The following is a 17,325-nucleotide window of genomic DNA, read 5'->3' as shown; positions in this document are numbered from 1 at the left end:
TATTTATGTCACGTTTCTTTGTACGCTGCAGGAATACACTGAAATTGTTTATATAATAAATCAACAGACCCCTGATGTAATTAAACATTCATATGTCTAATGGCCTCCTGAAGTGATTCAGTATAAATTATCTTTTTGTTTCTACCCCCACCAAATCCAACAAAATGAAATTACTTAGCATATGTATTCCATAAAGAACAGACCCTATTAATCCAAGATAATGTTTGAATAAGAAAACATGATTTTGATCTGATCTAAATACAGAAATGAAAAGCCATGGAAAATGAGTCTTAACTAGGCCCCAGAACAGAGTCTTTCAAAATACAAACAACATGAACTCTGAGGTTTTTCCAAAATCAACTAGCTCTTCATCAACTAGGTCAGCATTTCAAACACGTTAGAATTACACAAGTATCAGGGGGCAGCCGTGTTAGTCTGTATCCACAAAAACAACAAGGAGTTCGGTGGCATCTTAAACACTAACAGATTTATTTGGGCATAAGCTTTTGTGGGTAAAGACCACTTCTACCCACAAAAGCTTATGCCCAAATAAATCTTAGTCTTTAAGGTGCCACCAGACTCGTCGTCGTTTTTGTAGAATTACACAGGTTATCCTAGCCTTGTCATCTTTGGTCTATGTCAGTTTTATCGCTTAGTAAGCAGAGTTTTATTCTGACAATACATGTATTTTACTCTTAGCTTCTCCCGGACCAGCTGGTCTTACTTCTGGAATCTCTGTTGGAGGAGAAGACGTTATGTCTCAGGACTCTGCAGTGCTTAGAGAAAACATACCACCTTGATGAGCAGGATGCAGAGGTAATTCATTAATCATCCCACGGCAATCTTAAACAGAGTCATTGTGCTATTGACTAGGAATATTGACATTCCATTAGGATCCAGGGCTATTCAAGCTCCTTTTTCCATTAGAGAATTCTAAAATTGTGTGTATATGTACTACCGAAGAAGCAACAGGTAAGTATGCCTGCCTTACTCTGTATTTCCCTGTGTGAATGTGTGATATTAGCATATACTGTGTATACACGTATATGTTTGCATACTATAGTTAGACTATCTAAAATAATTAGTACAGCCAGTTTGCATAGCCTCCATTATGTGTGTATATGTGAACAGTACACACACCTTTAAGAGATATGCGCGCACACATGTTAAAACTGTTTACTTCATATATACATATTGTATACTGGAACTTGTATGGTTTTGATAAAGTGTCAGACCTCAGAATGAGACCATGCATGTTTGTTTTGGTCTAAATTTCTTGTTCCACTTGATCAGCTCATTGTTAGCACTCAGGCCTGACTTATATAATATAAAATTGTGCTTTTATGAGAGAGTAAAATTATTTCTGTGTGCATGGGATATGAGTTCCAAGGAGCAACTAGATCTTTACAGCTGCATCCATTAATTGCAGTATGTGTTTAACAGTGATGGGAGAAATTATTATTTACATGATGATATAGATGTGCTCCAAGGGCTTGCAAACTTAGGGGCCTGATCCTGCAAACACTTACTACCGGACATAGTGTTAACTGTGAGATCAGCGATCACTTAGTGCTTCAGGTTTTTGCAAGAGCTCTGCTTTATTCTGTGTCCAGTTTCAACTGGCTCTGCATAATAAGATGTTCACAGTGCCTCACCCAGACACTCTGTCTGGGAACCACAGCCATTAAAGCACAATTCCCATACCATGTCTTCCCTTTTGATCCAAAACTTAATAACACTACTACTGTGCAATAGTCTCAGTGACTTATCAGGCTAAAAGAATTTAAGTCAATGGGACTGCTCATGGTAGTAAGCAGTATTCACAGTAGTAAATGCTTGCAGGCTCTGGACCCCAAGTAGACAAGTGTTCAGAGAAAGGACGTGTGGGAGAAGATGTATAGATGCTGGTTAGATGTTCATAAACAGAAAATGGTTAGTTATTGAGGAGAATATGTTCATACTAGTATAATGAAGGAGCACTGTTAAACTTAAGATATTTAACTCCTATTTAATTAAAAACTACTGTGAACACCACAGATAGTCACTGTATGTGCTTTATCATTTATAATGGAAATTTGTTAGTAATTAAAATGGAAGGAAAGAGTGAAATCTGGCTCATGTATAAAATGGCTAGGTAGACATTGTAGTATGTTTTAGAGCCCTGTATAACTCCAAACTGCAATCTAGCCTTTTTCAAAAAAACTTTGCCAGGTGACATTTCAACTGTTGCTGTTTATTTCAGCTTTTAATTTTTTGTTTGTTAGAGTTTCCAAGTGCCAGACTTATTTTTAATTTAGTATTCAAACAGACTTTTCTATTTATAGGAATTAGGATATATTTTAATCTCAGATGAATGCCAATGAAATGTCAGGAGTTCTATAATGGGAAGAGGAATAACTAGGGAAGTAGGATCAAAGCGGGAGCTCTAGTGTTTCTATTTCATGCCAGTGAATTGTGAGCTACTAGACCTTGGGTTTAGGGTTGTTTTGATTGATTGTTTTTCCTCCATAAACTACATAAATCAAGGGGCTTGGGGATTTTTTGTAGCTTTACTTAACTGCACACCAATGATCTTTCATATTTTTTTTCGTTCTTTGCAACAAAATTATGACCTCAACAAAAGAATCTCTGTTTTATTATACAAGGTGAAACCAAGGGCTTAAGAGACCTTTAAGAAATACAACTAAGATAACATTACCATTAGAGTTTTACCAGTCATCAGATCAGAGACACGTACAGCCCTTTAAAGGGAATATTAGTTAACACACTGTCACATACCTAAAGATGGGACCTTTCATGTTTCAAACTACAGTAAGTGCAGAGCAGAGTTTCTTTATAAAGACACTGGGACATGGAACTGCAGGATTCCAGTCCAAGCTTTTAGCTGAGCTGTTAAGTGTCTAAGTTTGATTAACTGGGACATTAATCTGTTATAGTTAAACCTATATAGTTACAGGATCTCCATTACTTTTATTAACAAAACTTCAAAATGTGAGTATTAGAAATGTAAGTATTCAAAATTGAAGGCATAGAAGTAAAATGAAAGCTGTTAGTGTCACAGGTTTTTATTAAGGATCTTTTTTGAACATTGTCATTTCCTGGCTAGCAGCAGACAGTTCAATAAAGTACACTAACTTCTTCATTATTAAGAAGTAATTATTTCCAGTTACATTAATTCTCGTGCTGGAGATTAGCCATGATCAGACCAACAGTGTGCTAAACTGGTATAATTCTTTAAAACAGGCATGGTACATGGATCCTACTATTAGCAGAAGTTGTCAATGGAATATCCAGTACACCTTCCTTAGTACTGTAGGTAGCAAAGTGACCTCACTCTAGCAACAGAAGGAATATAAACATATATTAATTTCTCCTGCTAGTAAACTAAAGCCGTATCTACACTTACAAGTTTACAGCAGCACAGCTGTGCTAGTACAGCTGTGCCGCTGTAAGGGCACTCATGTGGCCACGTTATGCTTATGGGAGAGAGCTCTCCCGCTGACATAATAAAACCAGCTCAATGAGCACTGGTAGCTATTTCGGCAGGAAAGCATCTCCCACCGACACAGCACTGTATACACAAGCGCTTATGCCAGCGAAATTTATATCACTCGGGCGTATGTTTTTAGTGTGTATGTGTGTATCCATTTCAGATTTTGTATTGCTAATTTTGGGGGAGGCAAGGAGTCTAAATAATCTCACCTCAGTCAGCTGTGTGGAGAGATGGGTAAGGAGGAGAACAGAGAAGACAAAATGCCTCTGGCAGCTTTCATCACTCTGGGCAGATTGAGATAAGACACATTTTTCTCAGAGTCTCTCTCTCTCTCTCACTCCTTTTTTTTTTGACTTTGGTGTTCTTTATAAAGATTGCTGCTTTGATACTTCAGCACAGCAGCATCAACATAACACTGAAACCAGTACAGAAGCAGAAAGGGAATATATTGTACAGTAAGGTCTCGAGTCCAGTATGTATGGAGATTGGGTGTGCATGTATTAAGCCTGTTTTGGCCCTGAACTACTCTGTAGCTCACTCACATGTATGATACAGACTTCCCTGTCATATATCTCATTGGAGATGTAAATCTCTTTTCTGAATTTCAGAAACACTGCAGGTGAACTGATTATTCCTCAGCCTTTCACCATATATGAGTACAGTACAGACCATTCCTTCCAGCTTCTGTTTCTTGAAGCCTTTATACACAGTTGTGAAGCATTAACCTTTCTCCTTCCAGTTGAACATGCTTTCTGTTCCAGCCAGTGTTTCTCTTCTAAACATACCTGCGCTTGCACACTGCACTGTATGGAATCAGAGAAGTGTGGGGCTGGAAGGGACCTCAATCCAGTCCAGTCCCTTGCTCTCAAGGTGAAACTAAGTAATCGCTTGACCATGCCTGAGAGCTGTTTCTCTAACCTATTGTTAAAAACCTCCAGTATTATATCTAGGTATGCTCCTGTGAGATACAAACTGCTACGAAATGGGTCATTCCCTTGTGCAGTATTGTTCTCACCTCCCCACTGTGCAGCACTTTGGTGTCCGGGGTTTTCAGCCTTAGGGTCAAACATGATTTCACAAGGACCAAGGGGCCAGAATCAGTACTTGGGGACAGATTATCGGCCTTGTTCTGTTCTCTTTTGTGCCACTTGGGCAACTCAAAAGGAGCAGGTGCCACCCAGAAGTCCCATATGCCAGGAAATCCCCAGCAGGGAAAGTCCTCATGTGACACAGAGCTAACATCTAAACTGTACTTCAGTCATCTCCAGCTCGTTTATAGTCCCTAAGGGACTGTGGCTGTTCTGCAACAGCTAGAGCAAGACCTAGGCTGCACTAAACTGTGCTGGGGCAGAGTATCGAGGAAGCTGTAAGTAATTGATAGTTCTCAGCTTCTCTCCCAACCTGCCCCCGCCCCCCGGCATGACCAGCCAAGCTCCTGCCTTGCTGTCACTGGGCTGCCACATGCCAGTTGGTAAGCAAGCAAGGGAGCTACCAGAGCTACACTCCTCCCTGCTGGAGCAGAAGGGTGCTGAGCAGCTGCAACAGGAAAGAGAAAGCAGCTGCCCAGAGTAGTCCCAGCTCACAAGGTGCTGTTCCAGAGGCTGCAGGGGCAACAGTGGGAGGCAGAGCCCCTTACCTGCTCCACAGCAATGGGCTGATTTAAACACCAGTTAGGGAATATGTTGTCATTTCATAATCAAATATGCATAACACAATTGCCCTTGGCTGCCATTGTTGGACAGTCTCCAGGGCCAGATGTGGGACACTGCTGGTCTAGTGGGACTATCAGTACTCACATGTCATGTTACCCTGTCTAAGACCTCGCATGGTCTAGGATGCTTGCTTAACTGTACTAACAGTATATCCCTCCTATCTTTCAGTGATTCAGCTGCCCCAATGTAGTGCCTCCTTGCAGTTACTTAGGTGAGAGCCAGTTACATGGAAGAATTATTCTGCTGCCTCTCCTTCCCTCTCTTCTTGCCATGTTGCTTCCTGCAAGGTGATAAGGTAGTCCTTGGTCAGAGTACATGTTCAGTGACTGCCTGTGGTGTATCAGGGGAGATGAAGTCCAGCATGGGAGTCCAGCCCATAGAGGAGCATGGGGACATAAGGGCATGAAACTATAACTCCCATGAGGCAACCCAACAGGGGATTCAGTTTTTGACAAAAATATCAACATTTTCTACCAGAAGTAGACACTTATTGAAAAAAATTAGCATAATGCAAAGCTCAATTTTACACAGAAAAACAATTTTTCTAGGTTTTTAAAGGCTTAGGTTAGATCCTTAGAAGTTTATGGCCAAAGTTTTTAGTGGGTCTTCTTAATTCCACAGTACTTGTGGTTGCATGCTCTAGTTTGCATACACAAATGGATATCCTCGCACATACGATAGACATCATTTTACAGACCCCTGAACTGGGGGTCAGAAGCTATTTCGTTATAAGCCCCCAAACAAGGAAATGAAGCAGCTCAGTGTGGACTGTGTAGGTGGATTGAATACAGCATCCAAGAGGCTTCCAGTATGGCCAAAATCCTTTGTTCCCTTTAGCTCTACTTATGTCGTATTCTCCTTCTGGGCTGAGGCTTCGGCTGATAGAATTATAGACAGAGCTACCTGTGCTCCCTAGACATATATTCTAAGCATTGGTGACTTTACAGATGAGCATTGCAGAATTTAGTTGTAGGGCACGTAAAGCTGCAGTCTCCTAACCGTGCTTCAGGCTTAAGGGATATTTTGGGGACTGTTTGTTCCTTATTAGATCCCCTAACCCAAGTGTATTCCCTTTCTTTTCTCTCATAGCATTGTTAGATTTGGTTATGTGGGGTTCCCCCTCTCCTGTTTTTGAAGAAGTTGCTATAAAGAAATCTACAGTCTATGTTGGTAGTAACCAAACCACAGAAAAAGCATTTTTTTCTTCATTGGTTAATTGTTTCCTGCATACAATTGCCTTTTATTTGTAGACACAGAACAATGGGCCACCACTTTATTGCTCTGTTTCTGCTTTACGAATGACTGAAGCCTCACAATTCCTTGAGATTGTTTAGCCTAATAATAAATATCATCTAGCCTGTATGCATGCATGGGCTTGCTTGTCCTTAGAGAATATTATGTTTATGTATCAGCCATTGTGTTTAAAATTTGGGGAGAAAGGATAGATTGGCTTGAAAGGAGAGGGAAAAACAACAAACCTACTTTTGTTGTGCAGAAGCTGGGACTTTCCAGGTGCACCCACTGCCCAAGGTCAGTTAACATTTTTTAAACCCTAATAACCTTGACAGTGTCTCTTTTGATATGCTTATGTAGGCTGAGAAAACCTAGTTTAGAAGTTTCACTACAAGAATTTGAATAATTTAGTCACAAACATATTGACACTAGGGTGACCAGGTGTCTGGTTTTAGACCAGAACACCCGGTCAAAAAGGGATCCTGGTAGCTCCAGTCGGCACCCCTGACCAGGCCATTGACTGTTTGGTTGGCCGTTCCACAGCAAGACGCAGTGGGTCTTGGCAGGCTTCCTGCTAGCCGCCTCACCACGCAGCTCTCAGGTCAGAAGCAGTCAGCATGTCTGGTCCTAGCCTTAGGGGCTGTCGGGGGGTGGGGGAGGGGGTCTGCGTGCTGCCCCATCCCCCACCCAGAAGCACAGCTCCCATTGACTGGGTCAGGACAGGAGAGGAACTAGTGTGAGTGTGGTGCATGAGCACTCAGTGGGCAGCTGTTGAGGGGTTGTGTAGCACTCCTCTCCTGCTGCTGCCTGGCCCTCTTCTCACATGGCTGGGCTCGAGCTGCAGTGCATGCCCTGTGGCGAACGCGGTCTGTCTGTTGCCCCATCGCTGGCACCCAGGAGTTCAAGGTATGTTTACCCCCATCTCCGAGTGCTGGGAATGGCGTTGTGCCCCTATCCCCTTCACTGCATCCCTCCCCATCACAGCCTCCCGCACCTCCATGGGAGTCAGTTTCTACAGATTTATTTATACAGGTATCTGGACAGGTGTGCATTTCTGTGGTTGTGCTCTATGGATTTGTATTTGGGCTTCAGGAGTGGGACTTTAATTATCAGTTGTGATAATGTATGGTCCTAATTCTACACACAAAATTACAATAACTTTAGTGAACAAAAAACATGGAGCTAGTTACAAAAAAATGGGAAGAAGGGAGGGGAAAAAATCATGAAAACCTTTGCAAAATTTCATTTTTTAAAAAATACCCTTTTTTGACTATTTTGCTACCAGCTCTAGTGTCCTATAACAAATAAAACCTGAAATCAGCATAATATATCTAACAAAACAATAAACATGCCTGTTTGGGCCTTGTCGTTAAAATGAGCACGTGAGAAAGGGTGGGGGAAAGCAAGCGACAGAGTGAGTGGGGGGGGGGCGCTTGGGAAGGGGCGAGGCAGGGGCATAGGCACCAACTTCTCCTGGCGCTGGTGGGTGCTCGATCCCCCCGCCTCACCCCTACCCCATTCCAACCCCTTCCCTAAATCCCTGCCATGGCCCTGCCTCTTCCCCTGAGTGTGCCACGTTCCCGCTTCTCCCCCTCTCACTCCCACAGCTTGTTATGCTGTTTTGTGGCAGCAAGTGCTGGGGGGAGAAGCAGGGACACGGTGCACTCCGGGGAGGAGGCAGAGATGAGGTGGGCGAGGCGTGGAGCTTAGCTGCCGGTGGGTGCAGAGCACCCACCAAATTTTCTCTGTGGGTGCTCCAGCCCCAGAACACCCATGGAGTCAGTGCCTATGGGTAGGGGCGTGTCCTGGGGAAGCAGCAGAGCAAAAATGTTTGGTTTTCTGGAATTAGAAAGTTGGCAAACCTAACTGAGACAGTAGAAAAAGCTTACAGCTGTGTGTCACAAACGCTGGTAATCAGTAATAAGCAGTCTTCTTATTAAGCTATTTCCACAATTAGCTTTCTTGGTTCTTTATTCTAGATAGGGACAGGGATGGTCTATAAAACCAAAAGACCAGAGGCCGTGGAAACAAGTCTACAGAGCAATAACAAAGGTGATGAGACAGAGAGATCTGTCTACAAAACCATTTAGGTATGCTACAGAACAGGGGGAATGGATAGGTGGGATTCTGTCAGTTCTATTTGATGCTGAACTGATACGTCTAGAACTGTATTTTATGTTCTAGTTAATTATGGTAGACTTGGTGATACAAAAAGTGGAATTTAGATGAAACTAACAGTTTTATGCTACATTTCCCCACTACCTTCACTGGAGAGTTTGTTTTTCTTTCCTTCCTGCCTACAGAACTGGCTTACTTTTTTGTAATGTATGCTGCCTGCGTGGCAGATGGAAATTGTTTTAGTTTTTCTTGCTTCAGCAAATTGGTTGAAATGCTATTCAGCTCATAACTCTTCCCCTTTATTTCGAGATCATAAGGTGGCAGATTTTGGGGAGAAGAGAGAGGGGTGAGACTGTAATTGTTTTTGCAGAAAAAGTGAGTGTAATGAGTTAAGATCATAATATCATACGTCATGTGGGTGGCATATTGCCATTTTTATACAACTGCTTCATTGTACATGAAGTCTGCCTATGAAACCACGACCATAAATTGGTGGCATCCTATTTCACTGACAGAGGTCCAGTCACGCTAATATAAACAATACAAGGTGTTTGGTGCCTTAAAAATAGTGAGAATTATGTTTAGAACAAAATAATTTCAGCCCATTGAGCTTTCTTAAATCATAAAATACTGGCAGATGTAAAAGTACAGATGAACTACAACACAATCTCTCTCTCTCTCTCCTTCCTCCCGATGATTAAGTTAAGCCCATTCTTGTGCTCTGTTATCCAACTGTCTTGAAGGTAGTCATTGAGCATTGTTAGAAAGCACTCTTATGGAATAAAGCTTTGTACAGTATATTGTAAAACTTCTTGGAGGATGAGAATTGGTCAGGAAGGGTCAGACCATGTTGCTATACTAACGAAAGAGGGAATTAGTATGCTTTCTTTTCAGAATAGTTCACCAACTAACTCTCAGTCTCTGAGCATGCTTGGGGCTTTGGTGAAAATGGTTCAGTAGCCCTCTGCACCATACATATGTACTTTTTAATACTATGTATAAAACTTGCAGGTTTCTGTCATCAGGTTGCAAATACCTCCACACAGCCTGCTTTAAGGACAAGAAGTCCCAGTTCCTAGCTGTCTTAACTGGTCTAAGGTCATATTGGACTGCAGAGCAAAACATTGGAGTGTTTCGTATTGTAGCATTGCATATAACTGGGGAAGTATCTATACAACACTTGTACTGAGCCAGTGTCTTCTAGAGATGAGATCCACACATTGAATTGAGGCAGAGGAGGGGAATATGCAGTTTGTACTAATGCCCATATTGCCTACATTTTCTTTCTCTTTTTAAAATGGGATGCAAAATAAAATCTGGTGTTTAAATTTAGATCCGTTAGATTAAAGCAGTTTTCTGTTTTATTCTGTATTTAAACATACGGGACCAAATGAATCCCTGATGTAATTCCAATTGAAATCAATAGAGTTTATGATCTTTTGGAGGCTGCTGTGAGTGGGAAAAGAAAATTGAAAGAGTGGTTTCTGATAATACACCCTTCCCTTTCCAAAGATGAGGCTCAGGACATTGCAGAGCTGGGTGTGAGGCAAGAGAATTGGAACAGGATGAAGAAAAAGGCTTCCAATAATGACAATGGGAATGTCCCTTGGGTTGACTGGCTCTCGTATCTGCCACAACGGAATTGATGTGCTTGGGATGAATTTGTAAGCTTGCCCAAAGGATAATCTAACAACCACCAGTAGCTATTATTTGGGCTTGTTTTGTTGCCGCATGAAAAATATGGGGGCTTTTCCTGCCACTTGAGAAGTACACAAAATCCTGGAATCAGCATTACCTGTCCTAGGAACATGTTTAGAGTGCAAAATTTATTGGGGGCTCAAAATAGCTTTTCCCCAATCAGCAGCCCTCCCTCATTCCCTAACAGCTCAAAGAGCCAACAGCTGTGCATGTTTGTTCCAAGTGATTTCATTTGCTGCTGGGTGGCATTAGTGAAATGTTCCAGGCGCCTTATTGGTGCATTATACTATGTCATCTACTTATCATCCACTATTTTCCTAATTGTTTTTTTGAGTTTTTAATTTGCTCCTCTGGCAGCCCAACAGCACAGTGAAATTTGGAGAGTGGGGAGCAGATTGAAAGAGAGAGCTAAATATGGAATTGTTTCTGTTTGTTCTTTATCCAAAGCAGCAAAGAAAGAGAAGGTTGGTGCTTAGTTCCATTTTTCTAAAAACTGCCATATGAGGAGGTGACTGTTTTTTTGTTTTGTTTTGTTTTTTAATTAGGTGCTTTTGCTATATTTGACTGTTTATACAATGCTGTGGGGCAGTCAAGGAAGTAGTAGTGCTGGAATACAAACTGCCTGGCCTTGTCATAAATCTGAAAGGTTATACTATTTGTATATATGTGATGGCCCTTACACATTTGCCAGGATGTTAAGGAGGATGTAGTGGTTTAAAAACACAAACAAGTGCCTTCAACAGTCTGGATTTGTGTTTCCTGATTGTTGCAGCTTAAGACTGTAGCTGTATTTGTGCTTTTAATGGAACACCCTCTTAATGCAGTAATTGACAACTCTTTACTTGGAGCAATTTCTAAAGATAAATTTTATTCGCAGTTACTATTTTTAATGCTCGACGGCTTGCTTCGTGCTTTTTCATTTCATAAAATGTTGACTGTAGATCCTGGTTATCTCTGGACAATACCACAGAGCAGGAAACTATGTCACACTCAAAGAACATAAGATCTAGGTAGAATGAGTCAGATCAAACCCTATTGCTTAGTAACTGACTAACTTCCTAATATGTGGGTACAGTTTTGTCCCCACTACGGTTTTGCTACATTTCTTTCTCTGTCCAAGAGTTAAAATGGTAGGGTTGTGATGCTGTATTCTACCTGGGGTAAAGAGTCTTTGGAAATATGAGTGAGTGTGAGTGAGTGAGCAAAACTGGAAACCTCTGAATAAAACCCTGTTGTTCTCACTTCAATACAGGGTGTATGCGTCTACTGAGTTTACAGCATAAAGTCATATTTCCCTTAAGGTTTATTTCCTTAAGGTGTGTGTATGTGAGAGGTGTCACATTGACATGCTTGGACACAGAAGTCCTCTGTCAACCAGACACACACCTGGACAGTGAGAGAGCAAGCTTCTCTGTACAGTCCTACTGATATGCCTCCGCCTTAAGTCAGAGGAACCATCCCTCGCTTAGTTCAGCCTCCATAGGCCATTCACTCTGGCCACTCAGCTCAGTTCAGGTTGTCCAATTCCTAGTAGGAAAGTGCATATTAAAAAGGCACCACTGTTGGCAAACACTATCCAGCTGTGGTAATGTCAGTACAACCTGGTCCGATTCAGATCCAGTTTCTTCTGGATTTTAGAGACTAGCAAACCTTCAGGATGCCAAAACTGGTAAAGTCCACTCCTGCTCCCAAAAGGGGTTCTGAAAAAGCAATGACTAAGGCATATGGATCCCTTGTTGATGGGCATGACCAAGCAGCCTGCAGAGTATCTGAACAGTTACAGTCAGGAGAGTGGGTTGTGTGTAGATTTTTTTTTTAAGTGGAATTGAAAATGTTTATCTTTGATGGAATATATGGTAGACCTCTGTCCCATTACAATGCCACTCAATATAACACAAAGTGGGATATAACACGGTAAAGCAGCGCTCCGGGGGGTGGTGGGGCTGTGTGCTCCTGCAGATCAAATCAAGTTCAATATAACGCGGTTTCACCTATAATGCGGTAAGATTTTTTGGCTCCTGAGGAAAGTGTTATATCAAGGTAGAGGGGTACTTACCTTTCTGAGGAGAAAATCGCTGTATAATGCATTATTTTCATACTACTGTGAGAAACAGAACTTTTCCTCCTATGATCAGCAGTTCATTCATCTGGAACACTTTCCTGTTTGATCCTTTAGGACAGTTTCCCAAACTTGGGACGCCACTTGTATAGGGAAACCCCCGGCGAGCCGGGCCAGTTTGTTTACCTGCCGCATCCGCAGGTCCGACTGATCGTGGCTCCCACAGGCTGCGGTTCGCTGCTCCAGGCTAGTTTCTGGCTTTCCTTTTTTGAAGTGGAGTAGAGTTATTTTATTTTATTTTATTTTATTTTGTGTGGTAGGGTTATGAGATAGAAGGGGGTGACCGTGTTGAGAGTGTCATTCTTACAGTGGAAATCCTTGTGGAAGAGGAAAGTTTTGTAGCATTTCCTAAGGGTGGTTAGACGCTGGATTCACCGGATCTCTTCTAGAGATTGTTCCATAGCCAGATCCCCATGATTGAAAAGGCTTGGTCCCCATCTCTCTGATGCTTTGTCCTGGACTTTGTGATCTACATTGTACCAGAGGAGCACAGTTGTTACGTTGGTTCATAGATCAGAATTTGATTTTTAATGTAGCTGGGGCTTGATGCATTCCCTGTTTTGAAAATTAGGACTCAAGTCTTAAACTAGGAGCCAGTGGAGGGACATGAAATAGACAGCCACATTCTTTATTGGCTACAGCTTGTGCATCCTCTTCATGTTTCACTTCCAATTCAGTGAATTATAGTAATGAAGCCAGAGGTGACACATTCATGGACCACGTTGCTTGTCTGGGAGGAAGGGACAAAGTTTCCTAGCAAAGTGGAGGCGAAAGAAGGTATTTTTAGATACTGATAGTACCTAGTCATCAAACCTATACATTGGATGACGTGCTGGCCAGTTGGTACTTAAAGTTGTTTTTCTCTTTATTGAATGGAACATAAAACTTCTTCTATTTGCAGTTTTTAAAAACTTGAATAATAATTAGAGAGAACATGGTGGATAATATAATATCTTCATTTGGGCCAACTTCTGTTGGTGAAAGAGACAGGCTTTCAAGCTGCACATGTTCTTCAGGTCAGGGAAAGGTAGTTGTGTCACAGCTAAATACAAGGTGAAACAGAATGTTTAGCATAAAATAGTTAACACACATTCCAAGGAACCATTCAAGGTGAAGTAGCCTGTTAACACCCCTGTAGTCATAGGACAAAAAAGGGGGGCCAGTGGCTTACAGAAGCCATAAATCCAGTCTCTGTATTAAGACCATTATTTTTAGTGTCTAGCAAAATTATGAATTTAAGATCTCAGGCTCATCTTATGAAGGTGGTGTGCAGGTTTACTTTGAGGATGAGGACTGAGAGGTCAGGTATGGAGTGATCATTTTATGAAAAGTGTTCGCCCACTGGTGATATGGTGTTCGCCCACTGATCATTTTTCTGTGTGAGTTCATTTGAGAGCACAGTGAGTGTCTGGGTTTGCCAACATAGTTGTCATTGGGGTATCTAGTGCACTAAACAATGTAAACCACACGTGATAGGCATGTGTAGGACCCAAAGATCTTCAAAAGTGTGTTGTGGGGATACTGATCATTGTAGCAGTGGAAATATGTCAACAGGTTTTGCACCTGTTATATTGGTAGGGTCTGATGCTGCTTTGAGCTGGTGGGTCCTGGTGTATGAGGAGCTTGCTTCTGATGATGAAGTTGGTGAGTTGCTTGAAGCCAGAAACGGGGAAAGATTTTTCTTTCAGGATGTGGTGTCCATCTAGTATGGGTTGTAATTGTTTAATTATACTCTGTAGATTCTAGTGTGGGGTGGTAGGTGTGCAGTTGAAGGTTTCCCCCCCTGTATTGAAGCATATTCTCTTGGGGTATTTGGGTCACCCATTCCATGATGTGATTTACTCCTCTGGTAGAGTGTCCTTTTTTTGGTGAAGGCGATTTTGAGTGTGTTCAGGAGCATATTCTGCGGTATCTAAGGGCCTAGCTGTAGATAACATACTTCTTGTTACTGGATCTGTGAATGTAAGTGTGGTGATCCAGGGGTTTCTTGTATATAATCTGTAGGGCTCCATTGTTGAAGCTCATTGTGGTGTCCAGGAGGTTGATGCTGGCGCAGGACTGTCCTGGAGAGAGTTTGGTGGGTGGGTGATGGTCATCGAAGTTGTAGTGGAATTTGAGGTCATCCGTCGAGAGGATGAAAATATTAACGCTGTATCTCAGGTATATCACTGATTTCAGAAATTCTTCCTCAAGGTTGCCCACAAAGAAGTTGATGTATTAGGGAGCCATCCTATTACCCATGGCTGGTCCCATAATTTGGAGAAAGTGTTTGTTGCTGAACGTAAAATTGTTATGGGTGAGGATGAAATGGATGTGTTTGCGGGGGATATTTGAATGTTGTCCATTGTCTTCTAGATATTTAAGACAGGCAGCTATTCATCACTGTGAGGGATGTTGTATAGGGAGACAAGGATGGTGTTCTGAGGAAGGTTGTTAATGTTGCAGAGTTTCTGGAGGAGGTTGGTTGTGGCCTGCAGGAAGATGGCCTTTTGTGTGGTGAGTGGTTCGAGGATGGTTTCTATGAGTTCTGATATTCTTTCAGTAAGATAGTTGTGGCCTGATACGATGGGCCTGCCTGGCTTTCCTTGTTTATGTATCTTGGGAAATGTGTAGAAGATTCCTGGGGTGGCTTCATGGGGCATGAGCTTGTATTTCGATGTTTGGGCAAGGATTTGATAATATCTTTAAATTTTTGAGTGAACTGTAATGTGGAGTCATCTTTGATTTCTTTATAGTATGTGGTATCAGTTGCCAATTCTACTTTGTATTTAGCTGTAATGCTCTGAGTACCTTTCCTAGACCTGGAGAAGATCTCTGTGTAGCTTGAAAGCTTGTCTCTTTTGCCAACAGGGGTTGGTCAAATAAAATATATTACCTCACCCACCTTGTCTCTGTAATAGTCTGGGACCACCATGGCTACAGCAACACTTTTAATTTTTTTTTTTTGGCAGTTTAAGGGTTATGGGCATTACCCCATATCCCTGAGAATTAGACAGTATGTACCTGCTTCAGATATCATCTGTCCCAATACAGCATGCATATACTTGATTCAGATGTTGGAGACATCACATCATAGCTGATGAGTTACAGGTGATGAGTTATAGGTTCATGGTCAGACTTACTATGGCTGAGAAATTGAGCCCTGGGCAGTTTCAGCCATAGTAGTAAAATCAGAGGGGGAGATGGAGATTTTGTCATTCTCCATTGGCTAAGTGGGGCATGGTTCTTGCCCCTACTCTGCAGTGTGATCTGTGGGAGCAGAGGAAGTCTTTGGTCTGCAGTGGTGCACAAAGGTAACCACTATGTAGAAGTGACTCCAAAAGCCAATGGCACTGCAGCAAAACAAGATTAAACAAATATTTCCAAAACAGCTGTAGAAGGTGGAGCTGATTACATCTTTTCAGCCATCTCCAGCCTGTTGCCACTTACACACAAACATCCTGAATGAGCAAGGCTGAAAATGAGAGCGGGAGGAAAGCATTTGGTTCAAGTACATGTTGGTTCAAGTATTTGTTTTTAACTAAAGTTTATTTTTAAAAAACGTTTTTCAGTTTGCATGCTATGTTAAACATTTCGTTATATCACAGGCATTGTGGTATAGAAGCCTTGCTCCATGTGAGGGAGATTATGGCACCATAAATGGAAACGCAATGAGAAAAGCCTTCATGCGTAGAGGGGGAGTCTCTTCCCACAGTTGTTGAAGCTGCTGCACTAATCAGTGTTTGTACTGGTTTTTTGCCCCGTTCTTCTCTGAGCTTGCTATATATCACTAGCCTATCATCACTTTATCTGTGTCTAATGAAAGATGCAGTCATGTTCTGTTGTATGTCAGAATTTAATGAAACGCAGAGAGAATAGGCAGACTGAAAGGACGTATGGGGATTACAGAATTACGTGTTTTAACTTAGTCACTTGCTTGCAATGAAAGCTTTGACACCATAAGGAAGGCAAAATACACAATGACTGAAACTGCTAGGTAGTTTCCTGCTTGTACTTCTTAATGACAAACTCTGGCACATGTAGTATTCTCCAGCTGCAGAATCACTGACAAAAGAATGATGAATACATTCTGTTTACATTTAATAGGATTTTGTCTAGTAAGAATATTTTAACACATTGCTGAGCTGATACGCTGTCAATGCAATTTTAGCGCACACATGATCTGTGTTTTCACATTATTATCAACACCACCTCCTTCAGAGCTGATTCAGCATCCCTGAAAACCTTACTGAGGAGTACATTTCTACTGAAATGGGATTTGCATGCTAAAAACCCTGAGTCTAAGTACCAAATACTAATGTTCATTTGAAAAACCCAAACCTTACAGCATGAAACCTAGTGAGTGGGTGCAACTATTTAATTTTAATTTAAAATAGCAGCCATCTCTGATATTTTAAAATTTAAGTGAGTACAAGAATATAGAAAAAATCATTAAATCGTTAAAAATATTTTGTTACAATAATGGGGCAAAATGTGGGCAGTTTTCTAAGCCATACGTTTTCTGCCCTAACCAATTGTGAAAACTACTTTTAAATCCAAAATGTTAGTCTGCAGCACTCAGCAGTGTTCCCTAATTATAGATAGTACAGCTGAATCCAGTCTGTGAGGAGCTAGGAAAAGAGAATTATGCTGAAAGGAAATAATTTCAGATGGAAGAAATCTGTGATGATCTAATCAACAGGCCAGCATTCCGGGGCTCCAGAGATATTCAGCTTCCTCCTCATTAATTAAAAATAATCCATTGTTTGATTAGTTGCAAAAGTTTCTTTGTATTTCTCCTTCTGCAAGAAGACTGAAGTCTGCAAAGAATCTCGATCTCCTGTTGTCCATTATAATTACAGTGGACTTATCTGTGGTTAGTTACTGCAGTATTTATAGATTAACTTTTCATATTACATGCATTTAGTTTCAATAGTGTAGTTGAACACATGGTTGGTAAATAACTTGGACCA

The 17,325-nt window shown here is 41.5% G+C and overlaps 1 protein-coding gene across 15 annotated transcripts in view; it reads left to right on the top strand.

Annotated features, from left to right (window-relative positions):
- The window catches only part of AOPEP (aminopeptidase O (putative)), a 365,070-nt gene that overhangs the window by 334,156 nt on the left and 13,589 nt on the right, over window positions 1-17,325 (top strand). For all 15 annotated transcript variants that reach the window (XM_050945697.1, XM_050945698.1, XM_050945696.1 and 12 more), the window contains one exon: window positions 700-816. In XM_050945697.1, coding sequence (XP_050801654.1) covers window positions 700-816 — 117 coding nt within the window. The remainder of the gene's footprint in view (window positions 1-699; window positions 817-17,325) is intronic.

This window comes from Gopherus flavomarginatus, chromosome 3 (genome assembly GCF_025201925.1).
Source record: "Gopherus flavomarginatus isolate rGopFla2 chromosome 3, rGopFla2.mat.asm, whole genome shotgun sequence".
NCBI lineage: Eukaryota > Metazoa > Chordata > Testudines > Testudinidae > Gopherus > Gopherus flavomarginatus.
This window is presented reverse-complemented; position numbering and strand designations above follow the sequence as displayed.